Here is a 27,551-nt window from a genome sequence, read left to right on the forward strand (position 1 = left end):
GAGGTGGGCTATACCGTGTCCGGAAAATTCGCCGCAAGAGCATTTTGCTGTTAAACAAGTATTTGGGATAAAAACGGTCAGGTTTATAGGGTTAGGGCATGCCCTTAGCAATTTTTTTTAAATGAAAAAGTACTTCAAAAACCTAACTTTTTATCACAAATACTTGTTTTACAGCAAAACGCTCTTGCGGCGAGATTTCCTACGGCGAATTTTTCTAGAACTGTGCCAGTCATGGACACGCTGTCTCCAAGCTAGTTCTCTATTTTCACTTGTCTCTCACGACAAAATGGGACTTCAAAGTCGAGTGACCGTCATTCGTCCAAAAATTTTTTATTGTCCTTGATACCGAGATTATAATCGCCCAAACGCACAGGTTTCAACCCCTGTTCCGTGGGCTGCGCATGCCAAGTGTTTTCACGAAATCTAAATCCCAGAGTGAGTAAAAATAGTATCGTTCCATCATTAATGGTTGAGCGGAGAGTTGAGATGAGAATACAGCAATAGTGATTAAAAGCGTACGAAAATATTGAGTTGTAGTGGCAATTGAAAAAAGGATTATAACTTTATGAAAATATTAACGTGAAGAGAGGGCCTTCTCCAAACACGCCAACCAGAAAACAAAACAAAACGTATTTACATATAAAAAGTTAGAGTCGAATAAATGAACATTTTGGTTTGCCGTTACTCGGCTATGATTGGATCTTCAAATTTCCCGTTTGATTCTATCGTATTTTTAACAGCATAGCCCTATAATATTTATCATTTTATGCTTTTTGGTTTCAACTAAATAAGTTGATTTACCCAACTGGTAGCGCAGGCCCGATACCGGCAACCGGGCCGGACTCAAAAATTTGCAACAGCGTCTACTAGTGACAGAGACATAAAACACGTGTGTGCTGTGGGGAAATTCCCTTTGACTTGTTGAAAATTTGCTCTGCTGATTATTGTCTGTTCATTCAAGCTACCGAAATCAATCTTTCAGCATTATCGTTTTACCGTGAATAGAAAGATGTTTCTGCAATATTATTTGGACGATAATGGTAAACGAGTTTACACCATGAAAAAGGTCGCTCCTGATGGTTCGCCAACCCAGTCTGCTCATCCGGCAAGGTTTTCTCCAGATGACAAGTTTTCGAAACAAAGAATCGCCTGCAAGAGACGTTTCGGACTATTATTAACCCAACAACCAAAGCCTGCGATGTGAAAGAACATTTTTAAAACGGAATATGTAGGATAGTAAAAGCTCAACTAACAATTTCACTACTTTTATCGGGACAACCAAAAAGCTTTATGTGTGCATGTTACAGTGTTGAGAAATCAGAATGAACTTTACTTGTCAATGTGTCTTGCTGACTTACCATCACAGAAACGGAAATTATAATCTTTTAATATTCAAAGTTTCACTCAAACACTGAAAAAGGATGTTTCACTATAACCATGTGGTGTGTTTTATTGATAGATCAAATATCCCTTCTTTATCACAATGCTTTTAAACCCCAGTAATGCCATTTTTTCGGCTTCCCAATTTGTGTTTAATTTAGTAGATTTTAATTGTTGCTTTATTTGTGTGATTATATATTCAGATATTGCAGCATTTTTATTCACCTTTCATTAAATATTTGCTTACAACATATGCTGGGTTAATGCTGGATATTTTTCATTCAGAAAAGATTTCTAGACAAGCCACTTGTGTATGGAAACTACGAGATCAATTCTTTGAGTTTAACTGAATATCTTTTGTACTTTATTGATTTGTAAAGTGGTGAATAATGGCTGACCATCTTTCTTTCGGAATTATTTTTATTTGTGACTTATAGGCCTACTCGCACCAATGAGCATGCTGTTTGTGTAGAGTGGTGTAATGTGCTAACTACTTGAAATTTCAATCATATAATCTTCTGAATGCATTTTTCCATAGACACATTCAAATCTATTTAATATTGCGAATCAATTTCCTATCCTGTATTTTGATTTTTGTGTCTGACATTGAAAATGGACTCAAAGTTGTCTGGAAAACTGCTTCTCAAAACAAAGTAAGTTTTTTTCCTCTTATTTAAAAAATGATTTAAAACATGCAAAATTGTACTTTATTATCAACTAATGGTCCATAATTTAGGTGTTTAAAGATTGTTCTCTTTCTAGTTTTGCTTGCCCACCCAATCTATTGCACCTTGGGTTAGGTGGTGGGCATGGTATATGAACCCGAAATGTGTAACCCGCGATGTCATTATTCATTTCCTACTTTCTAATAACTAAATTGTTCTGTTATTTTTTAGCTTTGCAGTGAAGCATAAATGGGAGCCATTTTACACTGGAGGATCAGTAGTTTGTCATAATGATGGTAAAACATTGTTATGTTCATGTGGAGATTCTGTCAAAGTCATTAATATTGAAACTGGAGAAGTAAAACACAGTTTGTCTCAGGTTGGGGTGATTTTTGTTCAATTTAAATATGAATAAAAATGAAAGACTATCATTGTTTCAGCAATATAATGTTGGAGAGGTCGAACTGAAAAAACTCGACAGGTTTCTGAATGATGATTAATCCTATATCATTGTGAACAAGCAAATTCATAATCACTATCATACCCAGATCTGTGGAGTTTGAGTTCATCTTATTTATTTTTCTTGATATTGAACATGAGTTGACATTCTAATTTTTTTGAGTCCAAGTCCCATTTTAGACCCTTATTAATGATGATAATTGAGATACAAATTTTTAGGAAAACTCAAATTGCATTGAGTTAACTAAGCAGTCTCAATGGGCACTTTAAGAAGGAACGTGTACGGCATTGTGTCTTTTAACAAAATTAAGTTCGAAGCTGGAGAGTTGAAATTTCTTCTAATATGTGGCTAAAGTTGGATTCAAATGATTTGTCATTTCGGGAGTCATTTTTCAATATCTCGTCGTTTGGAGTCGGGGCTGGGTGTGAATTTTTAGCTAATCCAAACTCCGAGAATATCAAATTTTATATGGAAGCCTTTGTATACACAAGCTGTCTTTTATAGGCCCCATTTGATAACACTGTTTTAGTTACTTTGAAAACTTCTTCTTTTATCGCCATTGAAAGTTTGAAAATTCTGATCCGCGACTAATGGGTTATCCATATTGGACTCTGCCCCCCTAAATCCGACTCCACTGACTGCTATAGACTTGGTTTTAATCTGCTTTTCTATTTTTCAAATTTTTATGTTTTTTACCAGGAGGGAGATGATGTCACTTGTATTTTATCTAGTCCAGATAATAACATCATTGTTTCTGCCACAAGATCTTTGTTACTGAAAGAATGGAAAATTGAGAATGAGGTGGCAAAATGTGTGAGAACATGGAAAGCAATTCATACTTCACCAATTCTGTGCATGGATTTTGATGCGACATCTACACTCCTTGCCACAGGTATGAGCACAGAAGTAATTGTAGTCAAATAAAAAGATTTGATAATACAGCTCATAAAAAACTCCCAAAATTGTTACTTATCGATCTTTAGATCGGTAAGCATGTTGATACCTATTTGTCTGTTTTTCTGTCTGTCTGTTTGTCTGTTAGACGCACACGATATCTCACGAATGCGTGGTTGAATCTGCTCCAAATTTTGCATTAGCATTCATCATATCTCGGACCAGAAGCCTATTGATTTTGGATGAATTATGTCATAAAATTAGCGAGTTATTAATTAATTAGTGATGGGACACACGGTGTCACTATAGAGTCATGAATCGAAACCGTAGTTTCGATTGATAAGTCTTCGGTCTCCTACCGATATTCTCGTTTACATTTCAAAGGAAATTTAGCAATGCAATATATAGTTTGCTCTCTACTTGAAAGAAGTTTTGCAAAGTAAATTTTACATTGGCAAACTTTATCAAAATCAAATTCATCAGTTTAATGAGAAGTTGAAATATTTTTGAATTCAAAAAAAATGGAGAACGAATTTAAAACTGAAATGCACAAATTGGCAATTTCCTAAATTCAATTGGTCAAAGCGATGGATGAAGCACATTTCAAATGCAATCTGAAATTAGATTTATTTTGTGCAATCCTAATCACAAAATTCGCTTTATACATGAGTGTGAGTTTGGCTTGATTAATAATGGTTTTATGTTTGGATAATATTTTTGTCCACACTATGTACGTTTTCACGCTGCACCTTTATCCACATACTCTGAATCTAAATCTACTGAAATATCTAAATATCAACATGTAATTAGCTATTCTCTTATTCATTATTTAGGAAGCAGTGATAGTACCATTAAAATATGGGATATGTTGCATCAGTATTGCACTCATAATCTGAGAGGATCCCAAGGTGTAATATCAGTTGTGAAATTCCATCCACACGATTTACAATTGTTTTCTGCGTCTAATGATTATGTTATTAGAATATGGAATCTACACACGAGCAGGTATGATCTTTTATTCATTTGGTGATACTTTGTTTGATGAGTCTTGTGCAGGGGTGGGCATGGGCCGCGACGAGATTTTGACCAGCCCGCTGACTGTACATCAGTACATTATGATATTACATTATTACACTTTTAGTACATTATGATAAATTCATTATGAGTTTTTTGGTCTCTATTTTTTTCTAGTTTAATTTTCAATTTAAACACGATTTATAATTTTCTTTCTTGCATTAGTTAATAAATATGTGATTAAGATATTGAATACTATTCATGTTATAATCCGGCCTGCTGGGAACTTCATTTTCTAACATCTGGCCCGTCGACTAGAGAAGTTGGTACGACCACTGGTACAGAAGCTACTGAGACTTTACAGTAGAAGAATTACAGCATCGTATTATACTTTCACATCGTTCGCTATGAATAACGCTCTGAACAAGCTTCCATTGATATAAATGTAATTTTTTTTTTAAAAAGCTGGAAATCTCTCCAGTTCTGCATGATGTGGTGCGCAGAGGGTTATCCCGAGATATTTCATCTGATATGGCAACATTGCCAAAGATTGCACTTATTCTTAATTTTCATGTTTCAGTTTTTATTAACTAGTTCTCTGTTTTCAGATGCATTTGTATGCTGAATGGACATGTTAGTGCAGTTACATCACTTTCATTCATTACAAAAACTGAATCTCAAATATCTTTAATAAGTGGAGGAAGAGACAGTGTGTTGTGTGTCTGGGACTTGTCGCAATGTAAAGACAAAAACACTGTCGAACCAAATAAAACAATCCCTGTATATGAGACTATTGAAGGATTATTAGTTTTGCCAAACCAACATATTACTAAACTTATAAAGACTGCAATTTCCGATGAATCTTCGCATGTTTTAACTGCTGGAAGTAGTGGAAATTTGAGAGTTTGGAATTTATCAACCGGGAAATGTATATACACACAAAAGGTAAATATGTAATTCAAGGTGATACCTCTGGGTTGGATAGTAGTTCTAAGTGTAGCGTTTAATAAGCATATTTATTGTTCAATTAATAATATTTTATCTGTCTTCTACCTCTATCTACCCTTCTCTCCAAGCCAATTGATCTACTAGGCCTATTCTGAATACATTCTAAAACATTGGTTCTCAAACCTTTTTTGTTGAGGCCCTTCCCTTTTTAGAATTGATCGAGTCTCGCGCCACACCTTAAAAATAACTAGCTAACAATAAGCTACAAATACCAGATAGTATTGCGAATGTTTTATTTGAATTTGTCCTTGAAGTTCAGAAATGTTGAGATTCAGTGATTTAGAAGTGCTTTTTTATTTTAACATTGTTCAGAAATTGAATCAAGAGCTTCTGGGTCGAACTCTGAGATATCAATTGATCGAAATGAAATTTTTTCAAATAAAAATAGCCCTTTCCTGAATTATTCGTAAAATCAAGAATTTAAATTTCAAAACTATTCAAATAATCTATCGGCTTCGAAATTTTTCCGAACGATGTGAAGATATAGACAGGCCTTTTACTTTGTGGCCCTGCACAAGCAGTTATAGTAATGTGTATATGCTCAGGTGGCCATGCATTTAAGTATATTATATCTTTGTGCCCTTTCTTGCTCCTAACTTCGCATACTCTGTTTTTAGCGTTTAACTGAAACAGAAGAGACTAAATCAGACTCAGAACATGGAGCCATTGTTGATCTTCTTTATCTTGAAAATATTGAAAAATATGCAACCGTGACTTTCGATCATAATATCAACATTTTTAATTACGATGACGGTTTTGTTGAAGATAGACATGTAAGTCTGTTGAGTAGAGATGTTTTAGACAGGTTCAATATAATAGTTGAGCATTAATTAGAGCCAAACTGAGATGCCTTCTGTTAAAACTATATAGCACTAGCTCTGCAAATATTCTTGATGATATTTTTTAAGTATTTTATAAGAATATCACTCAAACATTTTTTTTTAAGCCATCGATCAAAAGGAAAATTCGTACTAATTTACAAGAAACTACTGATTTTTGCTACTATTCTTCTTTAGCTCGTTGGTTATAACGATGAAGTTTTAGATGTTCGGTTCTTTGGTCCATCAGACAGTCATATTGTCGTTGCAACTAACAGTCCTCTTGTAAAAGTTTTCGATCGAAAAACATCTTCTTGCCAACTACTATCTGGACATCGAGACACTGTTCTATGCCTTGATGTGTTTAAAGATGGTTTGATCCTTGCAAGCGGATCAAAGGTACAAGATTATATGTATAGATGCTCTGAGATGTAGTGAAAAATTTTGAACAGTTTTTGGATTTGACGAACATTCCTCATTTTGTCTGGATATGTCAACTTAATGGAAAATTTATATATACGGTATCTGTCGGAACTAAAATTAAATAAGAGACCCAAAGAACATGGCAGTTATATTAGGAGCCAAAGCTTCTCTCGCATGGGTTTTATGATAACGTTTTGGGTAGACTCCATTTAGGATTAAATTATCAGAATTAAATTCAAATTATGGCCAGATATTTTTTTTCATTATTAGGAGGTGTGTAATACAACTTTGTTAAATAAAACTTAACGGAATATATATCAGTTATGATAAGTTAGTTGCTTGCTACAAAATACGTTTTGCAGATTATCGCGTTTTCAAAATACGAAGTTAGTTTAGTTTCACAGTGTGTATCTTTAACAATGTGTCATTGTACCACTAGGTGCCAGCATTGGTTCATCAACACTTTCACATACATCTTGTCAACATTATGAAATCCAAACAAATGTTATCCCTAATGCTTGTATTTTTCAGTTATCAATGATTTTTTCAGGACAACTCAATCCGTTTGTGGAGGATGAATCCAGAAACTTTTAAAACAACCTGTATTGCAGTAGGAAGAGGACATGCTCATGCTGTCAACACAGTCGCTTGTTCAAGGTAGGAAATAAACTTGCTGTGGTGTTTAAGCCTGACACTAAAGGCAATGGGAAATTCTGTTATTAACAACCAACAAGATAGGCTTTCACCTCATCTACTGGTTGGAGTTGGAGTCTTACAAATTCATTCTGAAACACAGGAGACTTATCTCCAAGCAATAAAACAGCAATTATGAAGATCATGATAATTGTTGGGCAAGTTTCTGTAATAGAATCGAGATAATGTAGGAATGTAACAATATGACTTGTCACATCAAGATGACTTTTTTATAATAACCTGAAAGAACAAGTATTTTGACTTCCAGTTATATCTTGTTTAGGTCTGAATAAGTTAGACCATGATCTTATACAAGCTTACTAATACACATGCTATTTCTTAGAAATAGTTTATGCCACTCTTATAATACTATCTTATCAAGTATCACTGTGACAATGGTCACATACAGATCCAAGTTGGGAAACAGACAACAAGAAAATACTTACAGTTAATACATAATATCCTAGTACCTTGACCACATCGAAAAGTTGAATGCAGGTCTTCATCCGTTCAGATTATTGAGTTTATTTTTTAATATGAATTAGTTCGAAGCAAAGTAATATATAGTTTATAAATTTTATTAAGTAGTTGCAAAATATTTCAAATAAAAATGATAAATAGGCAACTAAATTGTTCAATATTGAAATGCTGAATCCAAGTTTCATTAAAGTTGCATGATACTTGCACGATCATGGATTGAAATATGTTTGCAAGTTATGAGTCATGGATTGAGGAATGGTTTGTAGCAATCCCAAAACTTGTTGGCTTGGTATTACGAGTGTTTCCTCACATTGTGTTTTCCCACATACTCTTGTTAGACTGAAATTTTTTTTATTTTCAATATATTGATGGGTTCCAAGCATTCCAACTTCCAAGCTCTTCTTTTCCCTCGAATAGTGGCAATTGTATACTGTCAATAAAATTTTTGAAAATTTTCAGGGTTTTCTCTTATATGATTGGATTGTTTTCTTCATAGTGTTCCCTGAATTCAGTTACACGGGTGTCACTTCTTCCAGATATCTTCTTAATAAAATACTTCTTCCCATGGCAAGCAATATTAAATTATATTTTCTACTATTGTATAGTTTGATCGAGATGACTTTGATCTTTGACCTCTTAGCCATTTTTAACTATGCTGAGTCTGCATTGTAGTCTGCTTTTGATGTATCATGTATTTCCCCATTGTACTGATTTCATTGAATTCAATGCAGTTTGTATATCATAGTCTGCTGATATGCCAGAGTAGTCCTGAGAAGAGAAGATTTTTGAATTAGTCGTACTATTTATTGATTGTAGCTGTAGTTTATTAGACAGATTATGTTTGCAACTATGTATGCTCTTTCTGTACTCCTGTAGTGTGTGTACCAGGTTAGGGTTAGGCCATAATTTTATTCTGGCTTTCCTTATTTTAGTTCTATTACAAGTTCAGGGACTGTCTGTGTTAGCCAAGTGAATATACCTCCTGCCCATAGGCTTCCGTTTCTTTACACAACTTCATGTAAAGTAGGCGAACAAAAAAGAGAGATTTTCACAAAGTCGAGTGTCATTAACGTTTGAAATATATTATTTTGGAAGAAGATGCAAGTGCAAGAAAAGATTGAAAATGGGCATTATTGATCCTAAAAATTGATAGAAACTTGAAATTAACACAAAACCTGAATTTCTTTATGAATTATTTAACTGCAATTCTTGACATTTGTAGAATATTGTTTAACTTAACCAGATGAAAAATAAAATTCAAATTTAAAATCATGTTTGAATGAATTCATACCAGTAGTAACCCTATTTATAAGTTAAATATTGAAATTCAAATTGAAGGGTATTTTGGATTTTGTTTTTTCGTAACTATATCAATAATATTTTTAGCTAACACTTTTTGCTATACTTTTGCCTGCCATACGTGGTACCATCTTGATGCTAGTTGCAACCTTTCAGTTTTTAAAAGAAGTATGGACTCTTAGAATAAGATAAATACTCTCATATGGATAAGGCTGTTTAATGCCAGCATGAGTAATAGCATATTCATGTTGTACTAGTTTAGATTGAGCTGTAATAATAAGCTGCACATGACTCACTATAATGAGGTTTTAATATTATAAAGCGCTTGTGCTTTTAACAGTGTTATATCGATAATGTCACATAAGAGTAATATCAATATTGGTCGGGCTAAGTCTTGAAACATTGCCAGCTTTAGTTTTATTTCTCCCTATTTGCAATAACAATAATTTTCTGTGAGTTGCTGCACACTAACACAAATGTATTCATGTAACGTTTTATCTGACCGAGTTCAAACTTCTCCAAACGAGAATATTTCAACTGGCAATAAAAGCAATAGCATGCACGTGAATAATGGTCAAATTGTTAATTTTGTTTTCAATACAGAAAAATAGAATTATGGACACTTAAAAAAAAAAATAGGGAAATCAACTATGAATAAATAATACATGCAAACTTCTGCACTTTAGTGAGGAACAATTGAACGTAAATAAATTTAATCAGTTACACTCGCATTTTCACTGTATTTTACAACCTAGTCCTTCAGCAACTTCAATACTATTTTACTTATATACATAGCACTACCTTGATTGTTATTTGTTACTGCAAATATTTTACAAAAATGTTCTGAAGAGTAATGAGTAAGCCACATGTCAGTTGCGACATATTTTTTGTGTAATTATGCCCTCACCATTGCTCAGTTTCAGTTTTGTCACAATGCTTTTGTTTCTACTAGAAAGTTAATCGCTGGTCCTCGATATAGTTTCCTTCAAGCACTTCAGTGGGCGCTCTAGAAGTGTGTGTACCAATATGGAGGTAGCTAATTTTGTTTGTCTATTTCACATTCAGTAAGTTGTGTAAAAGGACTGAAACCTATGGCCAGTGGATATATTCACTTGGCTAACACAGAAAGTCCTTGAAATCGTAATAGAACTGAAAATAAGGAAAATCGGAATAAAATTATGGCCTAACCCTAATGTGGTACACATACTATGGGATTAACTTTAAGTGGTTACTCCAACGGCAAATTATGCTCGTTAATAATTATCCTAATGTGTTGTTTTTTAATAAAAGCTTCAAGACAAATTTCATACATACTTGCATAGGGGGCGGAAAATCTCCATTAATTTTCAAAGAGTCGAGTGAAATCGGTGGAGGAAAGTTTTCATCTGGAGCTGGTATGTCAATATCTTCAAAGTTATACTCTCTGCTTGCTGATTCTCCATTCATTATCGAAGGGGGAGTCGGGGGTGGTGGCAGGAAATTTGTTTGGTTCGATGGTGGTATTTCCAAATTGCTTGTTCCACCTCAAAAAATTATAAAGAAACAATAAATAACAATGCTGTATGTAAGTTTTTCAATGCCAAGAATTATATTATAAAGGTACTAATGATTAGTGCCAGTAGTGAAAATTATCTAAAAATACACTATGAAAGCTCATATTTCGAGATTTTTAGTTTTTTAGGATGAAATATTGATGGTTATTAAGGGACAACTTACATTACATTCTACTCTACAGAGTAAACCAAGATACAGAACCCATAAATTTCTCAAATATTTTCATGAAAATGGAGGAAATTTGTTTATCACTCTAACATGATTGTACCCAAATTGAGTTTATGATTGTACCCAAAAGATTCAGTAATCTTTGCACAAACGTTATGTTCTCTTTAGAATAAGTTATGAACATCCTGGGTTCTGTTTTTTGGGCCTTTTTATTTTGTCTCTTTTCTTCTCACCTGGTACATTTCCATTCACAATTTTATCGTCGCATTCTCTTTCATCCTCACTGCTTGACCATTCTTCATCAGTAAAATACTCATCTTCCTCTTCTGTTGGATTCTTCTCTTGTGGGATGAATTCGACTCCCATCTTCAACTTTTGAGCGTTAATTATCCGACTTGCTTTTGCTCGCTTCACTCTTCGTAATTTTGTTTGTCGCACTGTTCGCTTGGCTTTCCTGTAGTGTATATGGTGTTTAGAGTATCTGTCATGTGACTTTGAGAAGATTCTGAATTCTCTTGCCCCATGGGTATTTATTGTCTAGAATTTTCCATTCAAATAAAAATTACCGGTAGGTAGCTGTTAGCCACTGTGCTTAGCTGGGGCGGTGAAGTCTGGGAGTTTTGCATGCTTCCATTGCTATTTTAATCGTAATTTCAAATTCTTTGTAGAGCTTATAATCGGTTATGGCAGGAACAATCAACTGCATACAATCAGAAATCAAACGAAATTCTTATGTTTCTGTTGGAATTTGGGCATCTGCAAGAATGATTTTACTATAGTTGTAAAATTGTTCCAATAAATCGGTAAAAATTCTAATGGTAGCCTATTTAACTATTGCTTTTTTGTACAGTGCTTTTCCATCTGTACATACAGCTTCTGCTTGGTAAGAAGCTATGTTTGTGAAAGAGGTTGGATCATTCCGGTTCCACAATACCTACCCAATTGATTGCATCCTGAGTGAAGTGGTAGGCAATGGATTTTAACCCCAGATTTTGAATTATTTTCGAAAAATTTACTCACATGTCTGATTTATTTTGTTGCTCAGCTATCATCTGTTGCAATGAATCTTGCCATGCCATGAAAAATAAGTCCGGATTCGAATAGATTTTACTGCCTTGTTTATTATCAGTTCGAAATTTATCAAGTTCATGTAACTTAGGCAATGCTTCGGCTGTTTCTCGTAAAGTAGTTACTTCAATGGGTTGCCCATTTTGCATAAATAATCCAGTTTCCATGTTCTGGTCAGACTGCGAATTAGACACAAAATATGTATGTTGAATCAGTTTTAACAATATTTATTGCAATTTGATTGGGATAATGCAAAAGCAATGGCCTATTGTATATGACTTTTTAATAAAAAATCTTCATTCATCAATCAAAAATTTCATCAATCTGTTGTTTGGTTGTATTACTTTATTAACCAGGTTTTCTAAAACTGGGTCCACTGTTAACTCTTTCACCAAACCATACAATTTGTCTTTCTTTGGTTGTTTATGAAGCCACAGAAAAAATATTTTTTTAGTTGCATCTGTATTAGGCCTATATAATTATGATAAGTCAACTCACCTGATAAAACCTTCCTCGTTCGGTTATTAACTTATAAACAACTCTTTTATCTCTTCCAAAAGCTACACCAACTTCTTCTTTAAGTGAATCCAGTTCATTAACTTTTTGTTCAACATTATCCAAACGAGATTTTACGTCCTTCAAACGCGTAGTTAAATTTGCGCTTTCATTTAATAGTGTCCCGAATATTTGGTCTACTTGACCAGAGAGTGTAGCAAGCTGTCTGATGAAGTTGGCTAGAATCAAGTTACTATATTCATGTAAAGTTACTCGTTCATTTTGTCCCTTTCTTTGTAATCCTTGGCAAAGGTGTTTTGGTTCAACTAAATGCCTTGGAAATGGCATTTTGATAAACAAAGAATTTCTGTTTCAAATATTTTTTTTGTATATAACAGTATTAGTATTGCTTCTGGAAGAAAGTTTTGTGAAATTTGCACAGATTAAAAACAGACAATGCAAGTATATAATTAAAATATTTCAAAAATGTGTAGTTTTCATTTGAAAATTGCAACCAATAAGAATGATAATATGGAACCATAAGATAATCAGAAGAAATACTTTACTGTCTAACATTTTGATTCAAATTGTGCAACACTGTCACAGAGAATGAATGGTGTGTGGGTCGTCCTTCTTTTTGCACATTGTAATAAGTCAGTGGCTGCTTGTATAGGGCCTTGTTCAGAGCTAACATTATGAATATGTGGCATATTGTAATAATTTTTTATTCCTTGTAGGCCTGAGTATAAATCTAAATTTTGAAGATATCAAGCTTGGGCTTGCACCCAATTTCTGCAATGTTCAACACCAACATTCTCAGACCAGTTAGTGACTTACCTAACTTTTCTGTCTGCCAACAATCCAACAATAATCCCACTTATATCACAAACTCACAATGCTTGAAAGGCTCTTCATAGTTGCTCACTACTCCTATTCTGTGATTGTCTGAATGAAAGAAACTAGACTATTTCACACTCAAACAACCTGATTTATTAATCATAGCAAGGTTTAATCTGTCAACCCAACCCTACTACATCCCATAGCCATACATAATCATCAATCTAAACCAGACATGGGCAAATTACGGCCTGTGGGACAAATCCTGCCCGTTGGGTAATTCAATCTGGCCCGCCTGATGCTGCCACAACCAAACTGAAACCAAATTTTGATGTTTTAGCTAAAAATAGCTCAAGGAATTTGTTGAGATTGCGGTTAAATTTAGTTTTGGCACGGGGCCTATTGTTTTCCACTGTTGCTTCTGTAACACTGTATACATTGTTCATAGAAAGTAACTTTTCACGTCATACTTGTGTTCAGATTGACGATATTAAAAACCTGTAAAAGTATTCATACCCCAACCTTTCATTGATCAAATGCATAATAAGATTTCATGCAAGCCACTCGAGTCGTTGCACAGTTGGACTCTCAATTTCGTTATTGTGCGCTAACAATTTCCTTATTGAACTCATACTGAGAAGAAAAACCTAATTCTTTTCCGTATCACACATGATCCTTTATTAACATTATAAAGAATTCATACATATTGCCATTAAGGCTTCATATGTACTCATTGTTTTGTACGTTGGCGGTTTTTTTCTTGATTAGTCCGCCTTCTGACCTCTTTAAATGAATCTTGCTTGAACCTACTACGATATATAGTTAATCAACTACAAGTCACAAAAGCTGGATTATCCAGATTTGTACTAAGTTGGCATTACTAAACAAGTTTAATATTAGTTAATGGATTTTTGAATATGCATGTGTTTCTAAAGTTAGAATTACATTTTTGTTATGAAGATAGTTGTAAATGTATATTAATCAGGTTTGTTTTATTTTATTCAAGTTTTTTATTTTTTATTTAATACACCTTTATAGGCCTGAAACATGTGAAAGTTCTTTGAACCTAATTGAATACAGGACTTTACGAACACTATGTATATATTTAACCAGAACATTGAAATTCTCCCATGTTTGAAGCTTTTTTGTTGTTATATTCCAATACAATTATGAAACCTTGTCTTATGATTAGCATTTTCCGAACATTGCACTTTTGAAATTGAAACTGAAGTTAGTGAAATCATCGGTAATATCAGCAATACATCAGTAATATTTACACTTACATGCCACTTGTAGCAGTGATATAATCAATTAGATTATAAAGTGAGTTAATAACAATGAAAAGCCAGTCAAATAGGATTGAATAAAACAGACAACTAAAATTTTCTCCCAACAATTCACTGAAAAAGTTTGATAAATTTTGCAATTAAATAGTTGCATCAAGATTTGTTGTCAATTTTGTATCAATAACCTCTACTGTGCACTGTTATGTACTGATTATGCTCGTTTTATGAAAGTGATTCAAGAGTCTTGCAACACACTAACACAAAATATTGTGTAATGTTTCGTCTGACCAAATCAGATCTCGTTGTAGTTCAATTATGCATGTCAGAGGAAGTCTGACCTCGGTCAGACGAAACGTTACAATAATATATCTGTTAGCGTGCAGCATAATTCTTGAATCACTTTCATTATAGCCTACTGTTCATGAACCAGCCTAATTAGTATATAACAGTACATAATGGTTATCTTAACTTAAATATGTATAAGGAAGTTAGTCCAGCAGAAAGCCAAGCGATTGCAGAAGTGTAATAAAATGCAAATTTTTTCTATTCTATGCAAGCAGTGGCGTATCTACGTGAAATAGCGCCCATGGCGAAGTTTAAAAATACGCCCCCTTGATAGGCTAATTGTTCGACAATTTAAAATGAATATTATTGAATTGAGAAACTTGTACGTTATTATTTGAGTAAAAACAAGAGTTTATGTTATTTCCAATTGAAATTATTCTATTGAAACTTTGTATGATTAATAATACTTTTCGTCGTTTTTGCGCCCCTGTTCAAACAGCGCCCAATGGCACAGGCCATATTTGCCACACCCTAGATACGCCACTGTATGCAAACAACATATACATATTTTACATTACTCAATGACATAGTGATTGTGCCACTATTGGATAACCCCCTCTTTAAGTTGTGACATCATAATGCCTATTTCCAACTAGAAACAACTCAAAACTACCCAATCTGCTTTTGACAAAGTTTAATGCACTGACTTACTTCACTTAATCTTTGCCTAAGAATTTGATTTAACCAAGATTTCAAATTTTTGCCTATACAGAATACCGAACTATTCAGACATACACATATCCCAGTGGTTCTAGCAACTAAATATCTGGCCTTTGTATATTCAAATATATTTTCAAGTGTGTATTAAGATGTACTACTATAATACTAGATAAGTTAAGAATATAAATGATACTACTCACAAACACAAAGTTACATTTTCTTCCCTCAAAAACAATTAAATTCTCTGGTGAGGGATTCCTCCTCTATTGGGAAATACTGACGTATCCAATCCAAAAAATCCCTTCCCGATTTCATAGATTTCTTTATTTTCATTATGACGTTAAATTTTTTTTTCTGCAGTTTTAAATATCGTGCTAAAGTTTAGTCCACTCTGCGACTGAACCTAGAATAGCATTTCATGGCTGCCACAGTTATTGCTTTAAAATAAATTCTCCTTTTCCAAAGCCTCGCACTGCTTTCCAATTGTTAAATTCAACGGTCGATTTAGTCATGACACACCACACCTACTACTAGTTAGCGTTATTGTATTCATGCATTATGTTCTATATCAGTGTTTCCATGCATTGCATCATGACCGTTCTCCCAACTTGTGTTACCGTGCACATCTACTTTCTATTTATATAACATTAATCTTGAAACATATTGGTTTCGTTGTCATCTTTTATAGTAACCTCATGAAAGCAGACTGTTGTTTCGATCTTAGATTGCAATTAAAGAGAATTTCAATGCTGTTTATACGGTAGAAAACGAATGAATATAAATTGGTTTACATACTCGCATTTATAAATATGAATTTCATTTTATCAAAATTCAACATTTATTATGAATGGAAAATGCACAAATGTAAATTCATTCGCGCCTGTAAGTGTAAGATTGCAAAGTACGGTTGTTAAATTGATTAAAATTCAACATTACGTTTTTTTTTTTGAGTTATCAGGTAATCAAAAGTACAGTTTCTGTCGAATTTTATCATTTAGTAAAATTAGTACATAAATATCATTACATAGATATTAATATAATTAGGTATTGGAATTTTGAATATAATTACAAAACTTTCCAAATACCAAAATAATCCATATACAGCTTTTCATTGCCACAATAACTACTTAAGCTCAGTCTTATTATGTCCATCACAATATACTATTAATATCTAGTCTAGAAAATTTATTCTATTACGAGAATATTATTCATTTTACTATGCTATTACAAGCTTTCCTACTGGTTAAACGTCACAGGAAATTGTTCCATACTCGTGCTGCTTGCATAAGAACGAGTCACTACACGCTTTTGAGCGTAAGATCATAGATGCCTCACAAATCTATGAAATATTTCTAAGTTTACAATATCAGTGAAATACTTATCAATTTGAAAGCTCTTTTGGGGAAGCTCACTAGATAATTTAATTAATATTTAAATTTATTTTGAAATTGATTACCGTAATTTGATTTTGATTAATCTAAGCGAAATTAAAATACATGCACAAATGTAGGCCATTTCACCTTGAAAATGGCAAATTCTTTGGGAAAAAATAATTTTAAATATTTATAATTCTAAAAATCAGGTCTTCAAACAGCAAAATTTCTAATTATATTGGATTCTATGCACAACCACACTTTCTGTTGTTCTAACTGTGGTTATCAAACTTTCCTGATCCATGCCTCTTTCCAAAGACTCAACACTCCGTCGACTCCCACACTCTGCTTTTAACGAGTTTTCCATCTGTTATTTTATCTGCCATGACAGGTTTCAAAATGCAATTCCAACATACGAAAAATGAATGCATTATATTCGAAGAATTAACAAATGGCAGTAAATCTACTTTAGATTAATGTAGTCACCACGAATGGGACCTTGTGGAGCCCAGATGAGTGCTCTAAGAAGTATCTCACAACTCAATTTAGGAATACAGGTACAACAATAACGCGATAAATCACTCTCTCATTTTTAATTTGTTATCGCTACAAACATGTTAGTGTATATTTTAACCTACATTTCCTCTGTTTTCCTTATCACAATATTAAAATGTACCAACCAAGTGTATAGTGGGAGAACAAAAATAAATAAAATCTCTTAAACAGCTTAGCATCGTGGAACGAAAACAATTTTCTCTTACAGTATTCGACCTAACGTTAAAAAACATGTTTAAGTACTGGTAATTTGACTATTGAACACAGCAGTTTTGGTTTAGCTGACACAATGACTTTATAGCAGGGGTTCCCAAACCGCGGCCCGCGGGCCTAATCCGGCCCGCGTAACGATTTAAAATGGCCCGCCGAGCTTGAGTGAAATAGTGTGCAACCGATTTTGTTTCACCTTTTTGCATACTAGATAGCGCCAAGTGTTACGCCATTATTACACTTTAAGCACGAGTTTATCGTAACAATTCGATTAAAGCGTTTTCTGAGTTATTCGTACCGGTATTATGATTACATAGGGCAGTAATTTAGTTATGAACCATAATAGCTTAGACATGTCACGCACTTTCGGGCGCTACACTCTTCCGGCCCGCGAACATGACTCCGATTCAGATTTGGCCCGCGGCCAATGAAGTTTGGGAACCCCTGCCTCATAGTCTTCAGCGACTCATTGCCAATTGCAGTCAAAATGTTGTATGTCTGTTATTCTTTTTCTTTTGTTTAATTGTATAATTTTTCATGCAAAACGGAAATAAATATCTGAATCTAACTAGATTTCTGTTCTCAATTTACTGCTTTCTACTTTTTATTCAGAGTTTTTGATTCCCATCTATTTTTTAACTGAGGGTTTTTCTGAATCATTTTTTGGAATTTTCTTCAATTCCAAACTGCTTCACCTCTCATTTTATTAAATCTCTGAAAGAACCCTCAACACAGACTTCTTCATCTTAAAATATTCTTATTAATTTTGTATCGATTTCTATCAACATTCTAATTATAAAAGCAGACACTCAAGATTTCGTAACTTATTAAGACTTAGCAGTTCAAACATCTGTAGCATTGCAGTGCCGAAGATATAATGACTTTTGGAATGCAATCTGTCTTGATACTTGAATGAAGATTTCTGAGTATTTGCATAAACAGATAGAAAATGCTAGTTTCTGCATAACCTATCGAAACAAGTAATTTTACAAATTTTCTCATTGTCACTAAGTTATATTTTGCTTAAATGAATTTGTCTACAATTGAAGTGAAACTATAACATCCTATTAATACATTTCCTATTATACTTCATACCTGTGTTGTCTGTTAGTTGATACTATGGTATGACATTCTCAGGAAATCTCTCGTACTTTTGTATCTAAAGACAGGAAGTGAGGTCATTACGCTTCCCTTCCCTCGTATGTGAGTCAAAAATTTCTCAAGAAACCGTGGTTTGCTTGATTTATCACTGTTTGTTGTATTGATCTGTCTTCCGAATTTATCTTTCTTACATCACGTGTCTACTGTGTTGTGTCGCGAAATTCACGTGATTATGATAGATAGTCAAATTTTGACAAAATAAATCATGCTGACATTTTATTGCCTGTTTGATTAATGGGAATTATTGTATATTTTGTCTGATGAATTTAGCTCATCATTGTTTGTTAAGACTGGAACAATCGATTATGAATTGGTTTATTGTATGTTTTACTTAATATCAGTGGACTCGAGAGTATAATTGTTAAAGTGTTAACTATGATAGGATCGAAGGTTAAAATGAAATCCCTGGTTCAAATCCCATGCCTACTATCTCACTCAAGGAATGAATTGGGTAAGCAATGCCGAAACGAAAAGATTTCCAAAGCACAGTAGCTTAGCAGAGCCTTCCACGGTACAAAAAATGTTGTATTAAAAATCTACTTCATTGAAAATGCGTACATCACATAAGCTGCAGATAAACAATTTTTGTACCTCCTGAAGTATGCGCTCCAAGATGGCGCACAACCTGAACATAGTATGTGTGTATTGTGTACCAGTTAGGATTCAGATTGTGCGACATCATGGTGTGCATACTTCTGGAGCACCACAATTTTTAATCTGTCAACTTACAGCAATGTGCTAATTTATAGATTTTCTTTGCTCGTTCATCAGTGATAGCAAAAGTTCATCTTTTCTGATATCTAAATTCTTCCATTCTTCGGCAAATTGTCTGTTTGAGAAAACTTTCTATACTGAAGATACTGTTGTTAATGTTCTGTCACAAACTTATGAAGTATTACTACTAGATTCTATAGCCAGCACACAAACTTGAATTGCTCAATAAAAGATAAATCATTGACTAAGCTGAATTCTCTGATAACACCAGTTTTGTTTCAAGCCTAGTTATTTGTTTGCTAATGAATATGATACTGTCAGAGCATAGTTGTGAATTGTTATATGGATTGATTTATGGTTGCTAAATAACCAGTCTGTAACTATGTTTAATAATAAGCATGCTCATATCAAAGTTATTAGACACATCATAGAAACTATTTATGAGCAGTTCTGGGTATAGAGATATCATTGAAAAGGCAGCATCCTATCAATATGGCATTTGTTTTCTTGGCATTCTTTATTCTGTAAAAATATAGACTTACGGTCACTGATTATACCAATCCTTTTTAAACTAGAATGTTTCAATGCTACTGATTTTTTGCACACCTATAAATTGTTAGCTATATGTGACGACTGATGGTAACTACTAGACCTACCAAGTTTTGAATATATAGTGGATAATGGGTATCATGCTTTGCTTCGTTATATTTTCAGAATCAAGCAAAACTTTGTTGTTTCTGGAAGTCAAGACCAAACATTGAAAATCTGGGCAATTTTGGAAACAGTGGATGAGGATGGGAAGCAACTTACTAGTCTGAAATCAAAACACTCCATAAAGGCTCATGATAAAGTAGGTTTTGTGTGTTCAAATTTTGTAATCATTCTTGAGTTTTATATTGTGGAAGATGTCACAAATTATCATATTGGAGTATCTAAATTTTAAGTTGAACTAAATTTTAAGTCAAATTGTTTGTGAATCAAGGATTTTTTATTATTACTGCTTTTTATAATTACGAAATTGCTTTAGTCACTTTGCCACCTTCCAGCCTTATAAATATGATCATATAATTGTGATCTTTGAGCAATTTCAATTTTCATTGTTTCAACACTTTCTAATTCACAAAAAAATAGTTTTGATATTTGATTTTTTACAAGTTAATCTGACAAGTTAATTCGAAATCCCTGTTATGTGGTTGCTTTACATTATGAATTGCAAATTTAAATTCCGGAAACCATGTTTCATTTTTTTCCGAAATCAAAAATTGGTCTACACTAATTTGAGATACTAATTCAGACTTCAAGCAGCCTATAAAAGTGAGTCAAGATTTGTTTCACAATATTTCTATTTGACAATGCTCTTGTAATTTCCTTCGATCAGCATTATGTCACATTGCTCATACTTTTTTCAGGATATCAATTCAGTCTCTGTTTCTCCAAATGATAAATTAGTTGCGACTGGATCACAGGATAAAACTGCAAAAGTGAGTTTTTTTCATATAACATATTTATATACCCTTTGCTCCAAACAAAGCTCTGCACAAGCTGTCATTGCTAGGTAAAAACCAGCAATATTTTGAAAAAAAAGGTTCAGCATTGCCTACCCAAGTTATTATAGCATGGGTGAAGTTGGTGGTCATGGGGATTGGGCCCCAGTTTTTGACCTGCAAAGAGAAACTCTAGATGTGTAATGCCAATTAAGTTGAATGGTTAGGTAAAGTACTTTTATTAATGTGCTGGGCTTTAAAGGTTTTGTTTAATTGAGTAATTTCAAAAAAGGCTTTGTTTGCTATATTATATACTTTGAATGATTATATGTTAACTTATTTTATAATCAGTTATTGAATTTGATCACATATTTTTGCAAATTGGATAGGCTGTGTCATATTGAGACATGGTATGTTTTCAATAATAGGAATTTCATATTCTTGTCCAAAGTTAAATTCACAACAAACATTCTGAAATTTTTTACAGCTATGGAATGTAGCTGATGGTCTTCAACTTGGAACATTCCATGGTCACAAGAGGGGGATATGGAGCACACAGTTTTCTTCAACAGATCAGGTTCTTGGTACGTCATCAGCAGATGGAACATTGAAACTATGGGCTTTATCAGACTTCACATGTCTAAAGGTATCCTATATTATCATACTTATAATAAGCCAGTCTTACAGAAATTATGCCACCATCTTATAATGCATTTTTATATTTTTACATCTTTGCTCAAAACAAGATTGTGTGGGCTTTTTTAAAGCAAAGCACGGTGTCGCAAATGCCCAATAATGGGTGCTCCAGAAGTGTGTGTACCAATATGGAGGAAAGTAATTTTGTTCATCTACATCAAGTTGTGTAAAAGAACTGAAACCGAGGGACGGGGGTATATTCACTTGGCTAACACAAACAGCCCCCAAACTGGGTAATAGAACTAAAATAAGGATAATTGGAATAAAATTATGGCCTGACCTTAACCTGGTACTGTATTATGAAGATATCAACACTGTCAAGGTTATATGGGAAGAAGAATCATGAATTATACCAATTGTTCTTATCAAACAAAGCTAAACTAATGCATTTGAGTTATTTCATAGATAGGAAATTATGTAGTTGTTTAGCTACTGATGACCGTTGTTACCTCCATCGTCTTCTATATTGATTTGCAGACATTTGAAGGCCATGACTGTTCTGTACTGAAACTTCTATTCATCTCGAAAGGCTCGCAAATAGTGTCTAGGTGAGATTTTGTGCATTTTTTTTTCTACAAATACCTCCGAATGGTAATTCAAATAGTGAAAATGACTTTGTAATGTAAAATTGTCGATATTGATGTTCAAAATTTATTGGGTTGACTGTTGAGTCTACATACCCGTCATTAAATTATTCCAATATGCGTCACAGTGAGACTATGACTTTTCATATCCTTACATCACTATTCAATAGATGAAATATTCCGACCTTCTAATCGAATCAATTTCATTCAACAGTGGCTCAAACGGTCTGATCAAATTATGGAATATCAAAAGTTCAGAATGTGTTAAAACATTTGATGAACACGATGATAAAGTTTGGGGATTGACTGTTAATTCTGGAGATAACATTGTACTGTCTGGTGCTGCAGATTCCAAGATCATACAATGGGAGGTTTGTATATCATATTTACTTTCCCAGTTAATCAGAAACTGATCTCAGATCTCTACTTGCATCGATCATACTGCATTTTATCCGACTTTTTTCAGAACGACTCGTGATTAGGTGTTGTAATGATTCTGAAAATTTTTGCTGCATTAACATTTTTGTTACTCCCGAGTCCCGATGTATGTGAACCAAGATGGCTGACACCGGAACGTAGTGTGTGTACCAGGTTAGGGTTAGACCATAATTTCAGGTACAAATACTACAGGAGTCACTAGGCTAGTCCGCGAACTCGTAATGGAACTAAAATCAGGAAAATTGGAATCAAATTATGGCACAATCCTAACCTGGTACACTGACTATGTTCCAGTGTCCGTCATCTTGGTTCACATACTTCGGGAATACCACATTTTTTTGCTTAAATTTGCAGTTTTTAAGCGCTCACACTCATCTGACTCATTTACATGTTTGTAACGCAGGACATTACACAGAAAGAACGTGAAGAACTGAAAGTCACTGAAGAAACAACAATATTAAGGTTTGCTTTTGTTCCAATCATAAGCCAATCACACGGCTCGCACCTTTGTGATAAAAATACCTCGCACTCATAATCTTGTAGTAATAAAGCTACCTTGAACTAAATTTTTGTCAGATATGCCTGTTTGATCGAAGGGTTGTAAAAATTTTCAATAGACTCTTTCAAACACACCCAAAACACAAATGTTGATAATAAAAACTTGCAAATGCGAACCTACTTTAATAGAATGATCAAAATGCTTCATCAATTTTTATGGTTGTGATTCTGTAGAAAATTTTGATTGTGCTCATCACTATTAAAAGTTCCAACTCCTAACTCGAGTGAATTTAAAATTCCTACTCCAGAAATCGTGAAATTTAAGTTGACCACAACTCCAAAGAAAACATGCCTTTTGACTCATGACTGTACAGATTTATTGTGTTTTCCGTGTTTGGACATCTTTGAATGAATTATAGTTTCAAAATCATGCAGTCCCATCAATTATCATCAAATATTATAACTATTAAAAAAATTTTATTTTATTAATTCACAAGACATTTGTTACATTATCACCTTTAAACCCATTAATTTATTTGATATCAATCCCTTTGCCTTACTTCAGACAACAAGAGCTGAATAATCTTGTCCATGAGAAGAGGTTCGCAAAAGCTTTCAGACTGGCAATAACATTGGAACAACCTTTCACAGCGCTAAAAGTTTTAAAAGGTAATCTTTTCATCTAGATAGATGTTTGTGTTATCATATTGTCCAGCCATAATAAGAAAGTTCTTAACTACTATGGCCGCCCAAATTTCTTTCTTTTATTAAATTTATTAATTAAATTTATTAATCAAAGCTTCCTAATAATTATAGATCGGAAATATACTGTGAAAATTAAACCTAATATTGTGACTTTCTATTATAGAAATCAGATGGGAGGCAAATGGTGATGAAGTATTAGAAGCAACTATTTCAAAACTCAGACCTGATCAAAAAGGTATGCTACATTGACCTTTTCATTCTGATTTTAACTTTGAAGTCTCTGTACAAGCAATTCTGATTGATAAGAAGCTTCTATTTTTGAAAGCACTGGAATCCCTGGGTTCAGGCAGTGGCTGCCTAGTTTTTTTTACACCCTTGGGAAGGTGGTGGACATACGGTCGTTTTAAACTTGAGAGTGTAAATGTTATGCCAATGGTGCTGTCACTACAAGACCCGGGATTCTTGCGGAACACTCACAAGAAAATGAAAAGATCTTGTCCCACTTACTATCAAGTCCATGCTTCCGAAATAAATAACTAACTGATCCCATACCTGACATAGAATGGTAACCGGTCGAGAGGCCGTGGTTTGCCATATCATTTCCTCTCCCTCGGGATAAATATGTAAATCCTATCCTTACTACAAAATAAAGTACTTAAGTCTGAAAACAAATGCTTACATATGATCCAAAATATTTCGCAGCACTGAGAATCTAAAATGACACACTTATAAGCCGTGGCACTTGCAAACCACCGCACACTGCCATTGTGCCCACACCATTTTTACTCTGAGCTCGCTATGACCACAGGAAAATACAAAGCATGCACAATGCAAATAGTGTATTTAATTGAGATACAAGGTAACCAGTACAGTTTTGATAAGTTTACTAACTCGATATTCAATCTCCTTAGATACCCTTCTTAAATTTGTAATGAGCTGGAACACGAATTCAAGGAACTGCCACGAGGCTCAGAAAGTATTGAACCTAATTTTGCGGCAAACGCATCCTCATGAATTAATGGAATTCTCTAATGCACAGACAGCAATTGAAGCACTATTACCATACACAGGTTATTATTACTATTACCATACACAGTAATGACTTACACATATTATTAGCCATGCAACTACCAGCATTTTGGGTAAGAAAATTTGCCCTAAGCAAGGTCACACGTACTTCCTCAGGAGAAAAAGAGACTGGTCCCTTCGCAAAGTCGTGTGCTAAAAGCCACTGAGACTATGAATAAGCAAATATTTATTGATTTTCTAATTTCAATGATTTTTGTTTGAAAAATTACAATCTTGAATAGTAAACTGGATTCATTCCAGGTTTGCAATTTAATGTATTCATCATAACGAATTATTCCTTATTTGGTACTCTTGTATTTTCTGTGCAGTCAGTTTATGATGCCATATGAAGTTTTCTGTTGTGTTTCCCATCTGTGACGAAGTTTGAATTTTAAATGTTCAAGATTTTGGTCAATTTGATTGCCAATAGTTTTCCAACATAATTAATTGAAAGAATAGCCAATATACAGCCTTAGACTCCACTGTGTTGAAGATGGCATCGCAGGTTACCCATCTCATGTGAGAAGTTTATTTGCCTCAAAGCAGATACACATTTACAGGTCCATGAGCTTGTTGCAAACTTTGTTTCCCTATCACCAAAGCAGCACCTTCACACAAACATGTAAACAAATACCGTAATAATCACTAAGTGAAAATAAGTAATGGCAAAATGGACCTCCAGAAGTATGTGCATCAAGATGGCGCACAACCTGAACATAGTAGTTGTTCCAGTTCAGGGTTCAGGTTGTGCGCCATCTTGGTGCAAATACTTCTGGAGCACCGGCAGAATAATTACAAGTGTCTGGTAAAGTAATCAGACATTCACATCCTGATTAAATCCGACTCCCACCACCTCACCCAGTGTGTACCAAATTGGGTAGGCAATTTCGAACCAGAAAGATCTCAGTCTATCCAATAATAATAATAGCTCCTTAAATGTCGTTGGATACCAATGGCCTTGCTTGGAGCGTAAGACATGAAGGAACGCCATATATAAATAAAATAATAATTTAATGACATAACTCAAATAACCTTCAAATATTTAACAGAACGTCATTATCAAAGAATGTCTCGTCTTATGCAACAAACAACATTTGTTGATTATATCTGGCAAATTATGAAGTTAAAACCAGTCAGGTAATACTCGGTGAATATTGTTATTCATTAAAGTATTTCATTTTCTAAGTTGTTCATTTGTTCTTTCATTTGTTTATTTTTTGGCTTATCTTGTTTCAAATTATAATATCTCTTCATTCCAGAGTGAAAATTTACTTGACATTAGGGTAGCGAGTTACCTTTGTGGTGTTAGATTATTAGTTAAGATGGATCAGACTACTTACTACCTGGGTGGTATGGTAGTCATATCGTGATATGAATGAGCCATATCATCAGTTATTCTCTCTCTTAGGATATTAAAAAAAATTTAATTTGTAATTGAATTTATATGACTGTCATCATCTGATGATTGCATACAGCTTCATCTGTTATTTAAGTCGTCACTTTTTGTGAAACTTTTAATCTTAAAACTCTTAAATTAAAACAATATCGTGGTCCACTAACAAAATTTTAATTTTTAGTCTGCCTGACACGAACGAGATCACTGAAACCAACGCAGAACTAAATAAGACTCTGAAAGAAGCGAATCAATCTTCGACCCATATTCATCCTTTAAAAGCAGTTGCTGATTCAATCGTTCAAAAACCACAAAAAAGGATAAGAAAGCCTGATAATAAAGATGATGGAATTGGAGATAAGAGTGAGACTGAAGAAGAAGATAAACAAGAAATTATTCCAATTATTTCACCAAAAAGAATGAGACTTAGAAGTGCAAAAAAAGGCAAAAAAGTTAGTATAATAAAATCTCAAAATTGTGCCTACTAATGGATGCTCATGCCAATGTAAACCGATGTTTTAGACTCATGCCAATGTGAATAGATTACACATTATAGCACACTGATATATAGGTCACGTCCAGCCATCAATTTCAAACAGTTAAACAATTTTTACTGTTGTGTTTTGGATAAAAATTCCGTATCCTCGTTCAAGATTTCTTATCCAATCACCATCTTTTATTTTTAAAAAATAAACTCTCTCTGAGCTTGTTCTCAAAGTATAAATATGCGCAGAGGAAGTTGAGTTACTGTATTCATCACATCAGACTTAACAAAATTTATTTTTTTTAACAGATAAGGAATCCTTCCACAAAAACTGCTTCATCATGACGAGAAAATCATTTATCTGCTTTTGTGATGATATTTAATGTAAAATAAACAAAATGAATCTGACACAATTTTGCTTTGTAGCATCTAAACGTGCATAAGAATAGTGATGCTGAAAAATCTCAATGTAACATAACAGTGGTTTTCTGCCTTCAATCTCTCACCTAATGGCCAATCTCATGAGTAGAATTGACTACGCAGCCAATGTTTTGTTATGGAAATATAGAGATAGTATTTTCCTAGTGAGAGTTGAATAATATTTACTATACAACAGAAGGGCTTTTTAAAATTAATCCTTG

At 33.7% G+C, this 27,551-nt stretch overlaps 3 protein-coding genes across 3 annotated transcripts; 2 read left to right on the plus strand and 1 right to left on the minus strand.

The window, feature by feature from the left end:
• The first annotated feature begins 892 nt into the window (after positions 1-892).
• Positions 893-1,919, plus strand: LOC144431904 (H/ACA ribonucleoprotein complex subunit 3-like). The gene has a single exon (XM_078119659.1). The coding sequence runs from the start codon at positions 1,010-1,012 to the stop codon at positions 1,202-1,204; it is 195 nt and encodes a 64-aa protein (XP_077975785.1). The 5' UTR covers positions 893-1,009; the 3' UTR covers positions 1,205-1,919.
• Positions 1,897-27,528, plus strand: LOC120340424 (transducin beta-like protein 3). The gene is made up of 20 exons (XM_039408673.2): positions 1,897-2,033; positions 2,277-2,424; positions 3,205-3,397; positions 4,233-4,404; positions 5,022-5,358; positions 6,039-6,194; positions 6,438-6,638; positions 7,213-7,319; positions 20,275-20,410; positions 20,970-21,041; positions 21,532-21,690; positions 22,218-22,288; positions 22,539-22,695; positions 23,166-23,224; positions 23,826-23,929; positions 24,129-24,200; positions 24,877-25,035; positions 26,083-26,170; positions 26,611-26,878; positions 27,220-27,528. The coding sequence occupies exons 1-20, from the start codon at positions 1,993-1,995 to the stop codon at positions 27,253-27,255; spliced, it is 2,736 nt and encodes a 911-aa protein (XP_039264607.2). The 5' UTR covers positions 1,897-1,992; the 3' UTR covers positions 27,256-27,528.
• LOC120340426 (actin-binding protein WASF2-like) lies at positions 7,356-12,849 on the minus strand. The gene is made up of 5 exons (XM_039408675.2): positions 12,423-12,849; positions 11,877-12,103; positions 11,090-11,310; positions 10,449-10,657; positions 7,356-8,603 (listed from the first exon to the last, which is right to left on the minus strand). Exons 1-5 carry the CDS (start codon positions 12,765-12,767, stop codon positions 8,523-8,525), a joined length of 1,083 nt encoding a protein of 360 aa, XP_039264609.2. The 5' UTR covers positions 12,768-12,849; the 3' UTR covers positions 7,356-8,522.
• Positions 27,529-27,551: the final 23 nt, after the last annotated feature.

Source organism: Styela clava, chromosome 14 (genome assembly GCF_964204865.1).
Source record: "Styela clava chromosome 14, kaStyClav1.hap1.2, whole genome shotgun sequence".
Classification (NCBI taxonomy): domain Eukaryota; kingdom Metazoa; phylum Chordata; class Ascidiacea; order Stolidobranchia; family Styelidae; genus Styela; species Styela clava.

Bases quoted from the DNA above. Each gene is read 5' to 3' on its own strand.
- LOC144431904 (XM_078119659.1), top strand. From the start codon at position 1,010: ATGTTTCTGCAATATTATTTGGACGATAATGGTAAACGAGTTTACACC.
- LOC120340426 (XM_039408675.2), bottom strand. From the start codon at position 12,767: ATGCCATTTCCAAGGCATTTAGTTGAACCAAAACACCTTTGCCAAGGA. The intron at 10,658-11,089 runs GTGAGAAGAAAA...TAATTTTTTGAG, and splicing joins TGTGAATGGAAATGTACCAG to GTGGAACAAGCAATTTGGAA. The intron at 8,604-10,448 runs GTATGTATGAAA...TTCTCTTCTCAG, and splicing joins ATTTTCCGCCCCCTATGCAA to GACTACTCTGGCATATCAGC.
- LOC120340424 (XM_039408673.2), top strand. From the start codon at position 1,993: ATGGACTCAAAGTTGTCTGGAAAACTGCTTCTCAAAACAAA. The intron at 3,398-4,232 runs GTATGAGCACAG...TTCATTATTTAG, and splicing joins ATCTACACTCCTTGCCACAG to GAAGCAGTGATAGTACCATT. The intron at 7,320-20,274 runs GTAGGAAATAAA...TTATATTTTCAG, and splicing joins AACACAGTCGCTTGTTCAAG to AATCAAGCAAAACTTTGTTG.